General features: G+C 35.0%; 1 protein-coding gene across 2 annotated transcripts; it reads right to left on the reverse strand.

Moving 5' to 3' along the window:
• Positions 1–136: 136 nt before the first annotated feature.
• LOC118269938 (uncharacterized) lies at positions 137–12,557 on the reverse strand. Of its 2 annotated transcripts, none has more exons than XM_035585439.2 (10): positions 12,413–12,557; positions 11,930–12,018; positions 11,720–11,845; positions 11,428–11,633; positions 10,899–11,234; positions 8,727–8,897; positions 6,203–6,469; positions 5,852–6,114; positions 5,571–5,765; positions 137–5,449 (listed from the first exon to the last, which is right to left on the reverse strand). In XM_035585439.2, exons 1-10 carry the CDS (start codon positions 12,417–12,419, stop codon positions 1,086–1,088), a joined length of 6,024 nt encoding a protein of 2,007 aa, XP_035441332.2. In that variant the 5' UTR covers positions 12,420–12,557; the 3' UTR covers positions 137–1,085. The 2 variants fall into 2 exon arrangements, with proteins under 2 accessions (XP_035441332.2, XP_035441260.2); XM_035585367.2 differs by lacking the exon at positions 12,413–12,557 and adding an exon at positions 12,113–12,338.
• Between the last annotated feature and the right edge of the window lie 677 nt (positions 12,558–13,234).

Raw genomic sequence — 13,234 nt, forward strand, 5'->3', positions numbered from 1 at the left:
TTACAGTGCGTCTAGATTTTTCATGTTTTAAACACCGTAATAAGTTACGTGATATTCGAAGGCGACATCTAGACGCACCATAATGTCAACAAACACCATTTTTCTGACAAAAGGAGGATAGCAAAGAATACGAAGGTTATCTTTATCAACAAGTCGATTATTTTCAAAATTTTTATTTTTACACAAGAAGAATTGTTTTCAATAATTCTTATATGAATTTTTTAATACTAATTTCATGAATTTCATTTAAACTAAATTATATCTTAACGAAAAATACTTAAATTGCTACTAAACGTCGATCGTAAATAAAATAGTGAAATATTTACACAACAATCTAAATTAAGTAGTATAACGTAAAATTTAAATTTATATAATAACAAATTCATGTGACCTTATTAAATGGTAATAATGTTCAGTAAATTAAAGCTAAAAAGCTTAAAAAGCATTATAATGAATGAACTATAATTAATTAAATAATGTTTTAACATTAAAATATTTATATGAGTATAAAATACCTAGTGATATTGCAAAGACTGCTTCTTTATAATCAATAATTATTAATACAGATAATCACATACTAATTTTAACATTTTACTATTTAATTTAATTTAATAAAATATTGAGTATACATGGAATGGGCAAATAAAATTGTACTAATTAAGCGCTTTCTATTCCATATAAGGATAACATATAAACCTTGAGGAAATAGCCTACGCAACTACGGGCTTATATTAACATCCTTATCGTTTAAAATAATTACGAAACACGAAAGAGTTCCTTCACTAAAGTGATGTGTATATTTTATTCCTGGAACCGTTTAAGAAGCAGTCTCTCATCCAGTCATCACAGGCTATGCGAATACTATTATTATAAAATAATTATAATCGATTAAAGATTAACTTGTCATGATATAAAATAAACATTGCCATTACAATAATGTGTGAATAAGAAATAATCATAAAACCTTCACAAAATGCTACGTTATTTAAATCTACAAACAATTTAAATTACACTTTCCTATAACAAGTCACATTTATGATTATTTATTCCACATGAGAAGCTATGCTACTGTTACTGTTACTTCTCTAGAGCCAAGAAGGTCGATTAATGTCGTACGGTTGCCTGACGCCAAGGGTCGGAGGATAGCCGCCGGGATACAAGCTCATAATCTGTGCACCTGTTTGCCGTAATAACTCTTCTTGATGTTGAAGATATTGTTGATACAACGGTGAAGTCGGGTCCGTCCCCACGAAAGGATAACCAGCTCTGACTTGTGAATGGCCAATAAAAGGAAACGAGCTTGCTGTATGTGTTGAATTTTGATGCGCGGGTTTCACTAACTTTTCTGCATTTACCTCGGCATTATTGCGCTGCTGATGCGCAACGGCTGCAACCATATAATTGGCTGCCATAAGCTGATTAGCGGTACTATTACGGAAGTCTTCAATTGTAAAGCTGCCATTATCTCCATATAGTCCACTGCTTAAAGCCATGTTTGTTGAAGCTCCAAAATTGAATGCATTGCCAGGCATCATAGTTGATTTCACTGATGATAAGACATCAGTGCCACATGAATTAGGGTGATATGATTGACTAATCTGTGCTGTTTGCTTCGTCTCAGAGGTTCTTTTCCTCTTGTTCTTTGTTTGTTTCATGTCTGGTGCAGCATTACAAGTTTTATAAATACTATTGTCCTTACTCATCGCCATGGATGGCTGAGAATATACACTAACAGATGTGCTTACTGGATGTATATCTGAAGCAATACTTTTATTAAACATTTGTGCCATTTGAAATGATTTGTCGTGGTACAAAGACGCTGCTTGGCTACTAGCAAACGAAGATAAATATCTCTCATCATTAGTGTACCTCTCCAGCATCTGCGGGATATTTGGCAAGTTTCGCAATGTGTCCAGTGGTAGTGAAGTAGGATTGCTGTATGGTGTCTTGTATGGGTTTGAACTTACTAAAGGATGATTTTGTACAAGTTTCTCAGGTTTCTGAGATTTGGCAAGTGTATCTATATTTTTGGCAATTGCATCAGTATCACTCATTGATGATGTTGCAGTCATATGATCATTCTTAAGAAGACCTCTGGGATTAGGTATTCTCAATTCCCCAGGAAGATTTTGTTGCAATTCTTGGGATCTTTGTAAATTCGGCCTTGTCATATTATATGAATTATACTGCTGATGCTGAAGATTTTTGTTGTATGCAATTGTGTTAGCACTTATTGCACTCATTTCATTTTTAAGTTTTTCCACATTATTGGCACTATAGGGTGTAGAATAGTCAGAAGGTAACAAATCTTGTTTGCGCATATGGTTTGTCATCTTCCAGTTGCCATAATCGATTGCAGCAGACGAAGGCGTAGTGTTACAAGAATACAACTTCTTATTCGCCAGATCTATGTCGCTTATTGAAAAGTTGCTGACACTTTGGCCGCCACCAAGACTATCGTATTGATTATGATGAGCGTGAATCATATTTTGATTCATATTCATTTCATTATGAGGCTGACTATGTGCTGGAGGAATATTTCCTGGATTCATGTTTGTTTTAGGAATACTTTTTTGTAGGTGTTGGCTATTCAATCCCAAATTAATAGCTATGGCGTCATCATAAGCTTTTTGCTGCTGGGTTATATTTGATTTAGATATGTCTCGTGACATGTAATCAACTTCGTGGGCATGTGTATCACCACTACTTCGTCTATCAATCTCAGGGTTTAGATAACCCATGTTAACCATGTCAACATTATCCTTTTTAATGATGCCAATTGGTTTGTCCATGTCAATGTTGATAGGATTCTTATTACCCTGCATAGATTCATTCATATCGTACTTCGCATCCCTGTTTTCAGTAGCAAATTCCATAGAGGCTTTTTCCCGTAAGCTATTTAATTTAGCCATTTCCGACTTTTCACTCAAAGCCAAAGCTATGTCATCGACGGAAGTTGGATGATTCATCGAATGTAAAGATGTCGATATTTTCTGATAATCGTTTTTACATGGAGCTGCTCCAAGCGCTTCCTTGCTCTCATTTTTAGCCGCAAGTTCTGGTTCATTGTAAGTTCTCTTTTTAACAGGAAACAGAGCAGTTTTAATCTCAGACATCATCTGGGTAGGATTAGCCTGAACAGGATTATTTGATATTGTAGTTTGTGGTGTATTCAGCGTATTTTGTACTTGTGAATAGCTTGTAGTACTTTGAGTGTATGGAGTGTAGGCAGGCGAAAACGGGCCAGTGTATTGATTTTGTTGATACGAATCTTGAGGCATTTGGGCGTAGTCATCATGACCTCGCGTAGGCTTATTTGGTGTGGGAGGTTTTGGATTATCGAAATATGGAGGTGGATTTTGATTATAAGTTGGAAGTGGACTCTTGTTATGATCTACGAAATAATTCGGAGTTGATGGTGCCGTGACATTGTTGGAAGCATAAACATGTTGAGAATATGGTGAATAAGGTGATTGAGGAGCTTCTCGGGGACTGCAGCTTTTCTCTGGGCTACTTTTGATTGATGTCGTATCTTGATAGAATCCAGCTCTGACAGTACCATTTATTATAGGATATGTTATTTTTTGGAAATCATCTGTTCTTGGAGACGCTGGTGACCGCAAGAGTGGAGAAGTATGAGACATTTGATGTCTAGGCGAATCAAGATCTTGACTAAATGAAGATCTTTCCGATACAGAACTCCCTGTACTAGTTCTTCTTTGTCTCGGCGTAGTACCTACGTTGGGCAATGGACTGTCCCTACCCTCAGGATTAGGAGTATCGGGCCCAGTAGGAGAGTCATATTTAACAGGATTTTTAGGACTACTAGGCTTAGTATCAGTACTTGCATTTTCTAGTGCCTTTTCTTCAGAGTCGGCTTCTTCTGGCTTCTTCTTGGGAGCAGTAGGGCCAGTACTTTTGGGTGCACCAAAAGCTTTAAACCATGCACTTAGATTAGGAGTAGCCTTTTCTTGGTTAGGTTTTGTTATAATTTGAGGTTCCGTTTCTACCTCTGCATCTTTCTTGTTTGGCTGAACAACAACTTCTTCTGGTTGTTTCTTTTCAACAGGAGCCTCTTCAACTTTATCTTCTTTTGGAGCTTCTGTTGTATTAACAGTCTCTTTAGGTTCTTCGGCTTTATTTTCTTCATTCGTTCCAAAGTTATGATCGTTACCCAAAGCAAACTCCACAGCTGGTAGAACAGACCCAAGGCTTAGTTTAGGGCTAGACTCCTCAGCCTTCTGAGCGTCACGAACTTTATTTTGAGGACCTGCCGGTAGAATTTCTTCAGTTTTCTCTGCATTTTTATTACTAAGGTTAGTAAGTAAGTTTCCTTTGCTTTTTCCAGGTTGAAGTCTTTCAATAGTTCTCTGGATTTCCCTTCGCTTAAGCAACTTCGGCTCACGAGATGACGGTCGTTTTCTAGACATTTCTTTTCTAGCATGTAAAGGTTTTTCTCCTAGGGAAAGTTCGTCATCTAACCTGCTGTTATCATGCTCTTCAGTAGAGATAGTTTGAGCTGGACTATCACAAGGGGAGCTCATATTAGACCCCTTTGGAGCATCATCTAACCACTTACTTATATCTTTTACAGCTTGTTCTAAAGCTTCAGAAGCCGACTCGTTCTTAGCTGAATTTTTCTTGCTGCCCTTTTTAGCTTTCGTCTTTTGATTTTCTAATGATTCGTCTTCTGAATCAACCTCCTTGCTAGTAAAATCATTAGTGTTGCTTGATTCTGTATCTAAATTGCTCTGGCTCGAGGAGAAAAGAGAATTGAATAAAGAACTATCTTTATACTTCTCATTTTTAGCTTTCAGTTTCTCTATAGTTTCTCTTAGCTTCTGGTTTTTCTCTTTTTCGGGTATGTGTAAATTTTGTTTCTGTTTATCAACAGTTTTTTGTTTGTAGTCAAATAACGAGTCCCAAGCATCCTTAGCAGCATGTCGTCTTCTTTCTTTAATTTTATCGTATTTATCTTTGACAAAATCTGGATCAGTTAGTTGATCAGGGGGATCAGCTGGTTCTAGTTCCGTTGGTGATGGTGACGGTGTGTGAATAGATGGCAATGGGCTGGCACTTCGACTCCTATTCGAACTCTCTAAAGACTCTTGAGAGATGCTACGTTTCAAGTCTTCCGTATCTTCAGATTCATGATGTTTGCTCTTTTTCTTCTTTTGTTTTGACTTTTTGCCATCTTTGTCTTTGTTTTTACCATGTTTTTGTTTCTTACTGTGTTTTGTTTTTGATTCAGAGTGTTCAGATTTGTGAGAATCTTTCTTATGGTTTTTGGAATGTTTACCATGGCGATGATGACCTTTACGTTTCTTTTTACCTTTACTCTGTTTATTTTTATGAGATTCTTTAACTTTTTTCGTTTCGGTGTCAGGGATGTTCTCTTCTTCGGGTTTCTCTTCTGGAACCAAGTCCGATGAACTGGACTTAGGCTCGCCTGAAAATGTTATTAAAATATGAGATGGTATCTAATGTAGAAGAATTCATAAAATACTACTTTCAAATTTACATTAAATGGCATTTTCTTAAAATTAAAAGATGAAATATATTATACATACCTTCTGAATGAGACTTTCGTTTCTTTCTCTTATGATGAGTTGGAGATTCGTTCGTTTTCAGTTTATGTTTCCTTGAAGGAGTTGGTAACTGGTATTCGACAGCAATTTCTTCATCAGATGATGAAAGTCTATGTATATATTTTTCAGTCAGTCGATCAAATGCAGCTTGTAGATTATCTACCATCACAGTGTACTCTGAAAATCAAATATTAACGATCAAAATCGGAACTAACTGGTATTTAATAATTTCAGTATATAATTCAGATATGTTTTATACAAACCATTGTCCTGGCCATTGTATAAACGACAATTGTTAACAATAAGTTTAAAATCAGCTTTGAACATAGAAAAATCTGTATAATAGCCACTATCAAGACGTTCTTCCATTTTACGTAAATCCATAGGTCGCCTTATAACGGCGTAATAATTAGGCGCGTATTCTTCTTCTACGGGGTCCATAAAAGGCCATGCATCATCGTGTGCAGTCAATTGTTTCAGAACTTTATACATGTCAGTTTGTATATCCTCATCTGTTTGACCAAATCTATAACAGAAAAGTAGTAATTAGAAAGGTACACATATTAATAACTAGTTGTGGATAGTAACATAGAAGTAAAAGGTGAAATATTTACATTTGTGATGTCTTGAGTTTCTTTCTTGTACTGCTGACTGGCTCGTCGTTGTCAGGAATTACGATCTGTCCTGTAGCGGATGCCAGCGAGTTGTTTGTTTTCCTTCCCGTTTTTATTAGCGGCTCTGGTGGAGGTTCGCCTTTGTGAGTAACGGACGAGTTTTTTGAGCGCTTATCATGGCTTTTGGACGACTTTGCCACTTTTTGAGGCATTTCTTCTTTTTCACTGGCTGAACTGTCTGACGAATCAGATGACTCTGATTTAGATCTGAAAAAAAAATGAGAATTGTTTATTTCTATTTAAAGATATTCCGAAAAAGTCTGCCGATTCAAACTGGCTACAAAGAGTATTGAGCAAAAACGAATATAAGATTTTGATGGACGTCCGATTGAAGAACTTTCTAAATCATCTTAAAGCAAGTAAAAAACGTAAATTACACGTCGCCGTTGCATTTAAACGAGGTTTGACATTGTTATTAAAGAAATAGCTATTTGTAAAAACTAGAGAGACTACACTGCATGATTTCAAAGCTTATCTGAACATTTTCATGACAAAGTTAAAGTAAAATACTACTATTTTACTCAATATAATTTTATTGGTCAATTCTTAGGTACATTACACATGTGGCTAAACCTAGCCTTCTAAGTGCTAATCTTTAGTCTTGTCACAAAGACTTCTAAAGACAATTTATCTGGAAGATATAACATACAAGAAGAATAGAATCTTCTGTCTAAATTTCCATTTTTGTTTTGGTCGGTTTTAAAGTAAAAGTTGCGTATGATATGAATATTGAATTATATCTAATAATTAGTGCCGATTCAAAACTAACAATTAATTAGTACAAACTAAACTAAAAAAAAAAACAACTAAAGTAGCGGAGAAGAATCGGATTCTAGAACACTACAATTGGCCTGCTACCAGTCGATCATCGTGACTTTAACATTTATTTATGCCTGAATTAAACTCATCGGAGCTTAAATAAAGTACCTATGAGTATAGTAAAATTAATTAGTCCTGAAAACTATGTGTATTTACTGGAAATGAGCGAATTTACTTCCATAGAGATCTCCTACTAAGTGAAAACCAACCACACCCACGCCATGTCATTTGCTTTGTAGGTCGGTCTGCGTCCTACCCTAACAAATACAAATGGAGTAACCTACTTCTCAACAAGTATGCGTATTCATTACTACTAACATGAAAATATTACTGTATGTTATTAGGTATGTCATTTGTCACACTAAAAATAAGTATTTCTTTTTTTTTCATTATATTTCGAGATTATTTTATTTGATTTACTTCTCTATGATAAAATTTCATGCATACAATATATTTTCGAACGCAATGCATGAAAATGTACATAACATTTAGGCAGGCTGGACAAGTAGCAGCTCAGGTTTCAAAATGGTATTAAAACAAAGAAATTAGTTATTTTGAACTGTAACGGACAATGCGTAATGTTTTTTTTTTAAGGGGGCAAAGTCATCCAATGACTTCTCCCGCCTTGGGTGAGGCAAAGAGAGAGTGACACACTACTACTGACTAAAAACAACCCTGTTCCTACTCCTGCTGGCTGGCGGAACCCCGGTAAACCAGCTAGGTTGTCCACAGCTCCGGATCAAGCATCAACCCTACTGGGCCGCATCTGTGGTGGTCTGATGGATCATTTTGGCGCGCGCGGAATTTGACGCACCGTACGTACGGGTTGGGCAGCGATCTACCGTAACTCGCGTCCGCAAATCTGCACATATGGTAGCCGGAGATCGTCGCGCGATCTTCGACCGGAGTGTCTCTAGCGACGGCTGGGACGGGACGTTAGCTAGCATGACTGCTTCGCAGAAGAAGGAGACGGCATCGACGATCGCACCATGACCTGAACCAATGCCATACGCGTGAGGTTGCAGTCGACGATCACATCCCTGAGGACACGGCGGTGCTCAGCCCATGCAGGGCACACCGCCACCGTATATCCGTATATCCCTAAATCCGTAATACGTAGCGACATGTTACGTTTTTTTACACTTTAATACAACGTTATAAAGTTACCTAACCGATGATGGAAGGTACAACTCTTCAACGTATAGGAGTTTAAAGAAAATTCTCTCAAAAATTATTCTTAGATACGGATTGAAAATAAAGTTCTTTGTGTACCGACTTATTAGGATGATGTTTTGATTGTTTTTATTCAAAACGCATATATTCGGCTGGCAATCGTCAATTGACGATAGCGTACGCACGAGATGCGGTATTCGTGGACCTGAGGCCCTCTCTGATCACACAACTGGTTGCGGATTAACTGGAATGTCATGTAGCTTGACACGACCAGCAGAGCAGCAGTGGTTGCGCGTCCTGCGAGTTCTTGGGTGGCCCGGGTATGTTTTAAACCTGTGACTAACCGAGTAATGGACAGTATCATCTCTAAACATCTTTTTAGGGAAAGGTGTATGTTCAGCTAAGGCCACAATCGGGTTAAGGATGGTGATGATTGGAAAGTAAAAATGAATAGGAACCGTACAACACGTACCTTAATAAGTTTCTCCGCCTGGCTCGGTTCTCCCGTGCAAGATCTGGTGTTTCTTTTCGTTCCTCTTCTTCTTCCTTTACGTCATGCGTGGATTGCTTGGTTTCTTCCTCCTTTTGCTTTATTTTTTGTAAAACACGACTCGATGTTCTTCTTGGCGCTAGCTCTAACAACCTTAAAGTTATACAAAGATAACATTATATAGATGATGATGATTTTTAGACATACAAAATATGTATAATATGAAGTACTATACAATGATAAAATGGAAAATATTAAGTACATATATTTATTTAGTTTTTAAAAACTATCAACGTTCGTTTACGTAATTAGTCTTAAATGTTATAATAAGTACACTTAAATGTAAATATTTAAAAGAAATATAAACTAAATATGAACATAAGTACTAACGGCAGCATGTTACGTTGACAGACTACCATTGTGTGATACCGTACTAATTTATACTATTTAACACCATACCATAATATTTATATTCTAAATCTAATATTGCGCAAGCTAAACATGGTGGGTTAGGAACCAATATTAAGTACTGTAAAGAATATCCTTGCAAAAGCTGGATTCGATCTAAAAAAGGTCATTAATACTTAATGCTGTGGGACTTAAAGAGCCATATTGCATAATTAGGACAGTTTTTACTTCGCAAATATAATTTTGAATGCTTAATTGGTATAGCAGTCGCAAGCAAATCCGAAGAGCCCTGAATTCGGTGTTTGAATTAGTCATTTGGCGGCTACTTCGACTTTCATATTGTCAGTAAGAGCAAAGAGATTCGAATTGTTCTTGTAAAATTAAAATACCACGCTGCTGTTATATGGGACGAATAACATGCTTTACTCTATAAATGCAACCGTGGTCGTATTCTTTCGGCTTTATACTACTAATATACTTCCCATAATAATCATTATTTACGGCAACATGTTCATATCAGCTTGAATCGGGTACGGATAGTAATACGAGATACACATAACTGTCATTCTTGTAGAATCACTAATAAGTCTTGTTCCACATAGCACTGGTGCATAACACATTTTCATAAAATCGATAACCATTATCTAAAACAAGTATGTAAATGTCGCCGGTTTTCGCTTCATATGGCAGTTAATTTAGTCAGTTTCTATTTGGTTGGAGCGCTGGCGCCAACGGGCCATATTTAGAGCAATGTAATATGACAGTGTCTCCCGTAATATTTTGCATGACAACATATTTTTAACTTCATTCTACGTAAGACTTCGTTATTATACTGCACAAATTTGCAAGTTTATTAAATGAATATAAATAGAAGATTCACAATTAGGGCTGGTCAAATATGGTATACATATAGTTTACATTTCCATAATACGGGCTTACGACGTAGAATATGTACGTATTTAAACAAAAATTTTCGCCAGCAATAAGTGTAAAAATAAGATCTCCATAATCCGAATTTCTAGATACAACTCATGTATCATCAATATCAGAGTTAAGAGTTAAATGATAAGATGGAGTTAAAAGGTGGGAGAAAGAGTATAAAAATATGCATTTTCAGCACATCAACACAATTAATATAAATTAAAGTGGTTGCTAAATTCGCGCAAGATCTATATCAGCATTTGGATACAGTTGCAATGCAAAATTGATTTCAATCGCACATGGCAATGTTTTTTAACAAATGGATGGATAGATCTTATATATTAGAAAACTCATCACATTTTTTCTTAGCTTAGATGTATTATTTTGTGAATGATAAATAATTTAATTAATAATTTATTTGTTTGTTTATTTATACACATATTAAGCAAAATTTGGATACATTATACTACATGCAATATTAAAGTAAACATAGATGTGATATATAATAATAATAAATTCTTAAACCTAAAATGATATGAAACTGAATAAGGATGAAAGTATAATATAATAAATTACTGTTCATATAAATATAATTTTCTCCTGAATAGTTATTTTGTATTTTATACAATGTTTTTAATTCTACTAAATACATTTATAATTTATAGCCTATTCACAAAAAAAAAAATTGAAATATATCAGACATTACAAAATATTAAAAACTGTACCTGATTGTTATAATAATAATAAAACTAGGTCTTAAAAACAGTAATTAAAAAATACTAATGAAAGGTTGTAACTCATAAAATGATATTTGGATAAGCTTACCTCTTCCGCTGTAGACGTTCCTTTTCTTGAAAGAGTCGAGGTATTTCCGGCAAAAAGTTTTGTGATAATGAACGGTACAACTCTTTCTCAACTTTGCTGGTGGCTTTACTAAACTTCTCTGTCAGGTGGGTCCAATCTTCTTCAGTAAAACAAACCACTTGCCAAACACGTTCGGTATCGTCGTCATCGAGCCAATCATCACCATAGAACCAGCCTCGTTTTTTGTTCTCCTTATTCTTTTTTTTTTTATTCTTTCCTTTAGGCTTCTTAATTATATCTTCTCGATATAATCTTGTGCCATAAAAGTACCAGTATGCAGAGTAGTTGTCATCCCAACTGGAGATAAATAATATTAAAAATGTCATCATAGATCATCTCAATACATATAATAATGTTGTGTATATATAGTTTCTTAGCCTATTTGACAGATTCTGGATAGCCACTATCTACCAAATACAAACTCTGGTACTAATATGAATGGTGAAACAGACCAATAGTGTAAGTAATAAAGTACCAAAACTAAACTTACCCGAGTGGTTCAACCCTTAGACTTTCCGCTTCAAGGTTTTTAAATAAATCAAACACATCATCTGCATCTAATCGAAAATCGCATAGGGCATACAAAATCTCAACCTTAGTCCGTAAGGGTAAAAACTGGAAATCAATATCAGTGTTGAATGGATTATATCTCCCTGTATCTGTGCATTTTCTTCTAAACAAACGTCTCAAGTACATCTGAAACACCAAAACAATACAGTATATATCTTATATCATTATATATAGTTTCGAAACAACAATGAATGAGTCTATTTCTAATTTACCTGATAATTAAAGGCAGAGATGTCATTGTTGCCCAAACAGCCATTCAAAAGTCGTACTATCAACTCAGTCAGGAGAGAACTAGCCGATTCCTCGGTGCCATCGGTAAGCAGAGCTTCCTCAAGTTCCTAAAAGATAAAAACACATAGCAATCGTAAAAAATAAACTGGATCAGCAAGTGTTCCATCAGCCAAATCGTAGCTGCTACTTACTTCAATGTCAAAATCCAAAAGGTTGAATGCAGTTCTGAATAAAGAACAAAAGTACGCGATGCTGGGCACTTCCCACCATGACTGAATATCTAGAAACCGTGAGAAATTCATTCAGACATCACTTTTAGGGACACGGTCGTCGAAAAAAAACATGCAATTGATATCCCGTCTTAGCGAACCCACCTAAAATACCAATGAAAGATGGAAACATAACCTAAAAACGATACGCTTTCACTGTTTGCTTGTTTATAATTACAATAACTTCATTTTTATGTTGTCAACATATTTTAGCAACGATTTTTCAATACTTTTAGACTTTAAATGAAACAATAGAGAAGAGATACGAATATGCGTTGTGTATATCGAGACACAAACGCCATAACAGTTTACAAGTTGTACATACAAGTGAATCACTATTAAATTTGGGATTTTTATAAGGTGTTCTAAGTACTTAAACCATATCTAATATCTTTAATTATTTACCTTCCATTTTCTTCTCATTTATTTATACGTAAACGGTAACATTATGAAAATAATACAATAAATAGAACTAAAACGTTTAGAAGTTTCAACGGAAGTTTGTTGTTTTTTTTAGCTGACCCGAGTGCAAAGGGAGTATCTACCTAGCTGATTGTCTCTGTTTCACCATAGTAAAAATTGCGGGATAGAAACTTGTTGAAAGAATGAAGTTTTATTGTATTAATCATAATTATTTATGGTATGTTCGCTAATTGAACATTTCATCCAAAAAAATGAGATTATTTTATTTATATTATTTTTTTAAATAAAGTTGATAATTAGTTTTAACATTTCTCCGTTTTTTATAATTATACCGCCAAAAATAAAAATAATAAACAAATGCAATACAGTGATCGAAACTTATAATTATCTTGTCTCTACAGAAGAATACCCTCAAACTTTTATAGCTGTTGATCTCTAGTCTTATCTTTTACATAAATATTAAACACAAAGTTATACAGTACACGCTCGTTCATGATCGATGATGCAGAACTATACAATACATAACAAAATAACATACGCTATAGGCAATCAACATCAGTTGAAAAGGTAGTCCTATCAATAAAGTAATTTTGAAATCCTTCACTGAATCATTGCGGTTTATCTGTAGCAAATTTAATATCATGTACATATCTAGGTTTCGAATGCATTTCTATATTTTTAAAAGAAGGCTCTCGATAACTGATAATCCGTTTGCAGTAGGTAGGTATTTCCGGTCAAGTAAATTTGAGATTTTACAAATCAATCTATTTACTGTTTTATTATTTATTGAATTTTCATTCCTGA

Source organism: Spodoptera frugiperda, chromosome 25, assembly GCF_023101765.2.
Source record: "Spodoptera frugiperda isolate SF20-4 chromosome 25, AGI-APGP_CSIRO_Sfru_2.0, whole genome shotgun sequence".
Taxonomy (NCBI): Eukaryota; Metazoa; Arthropoda; class Insecta; order Lepidoptera; family Noctuidae; genus Spodoptera; species Spodoptera frugiperda.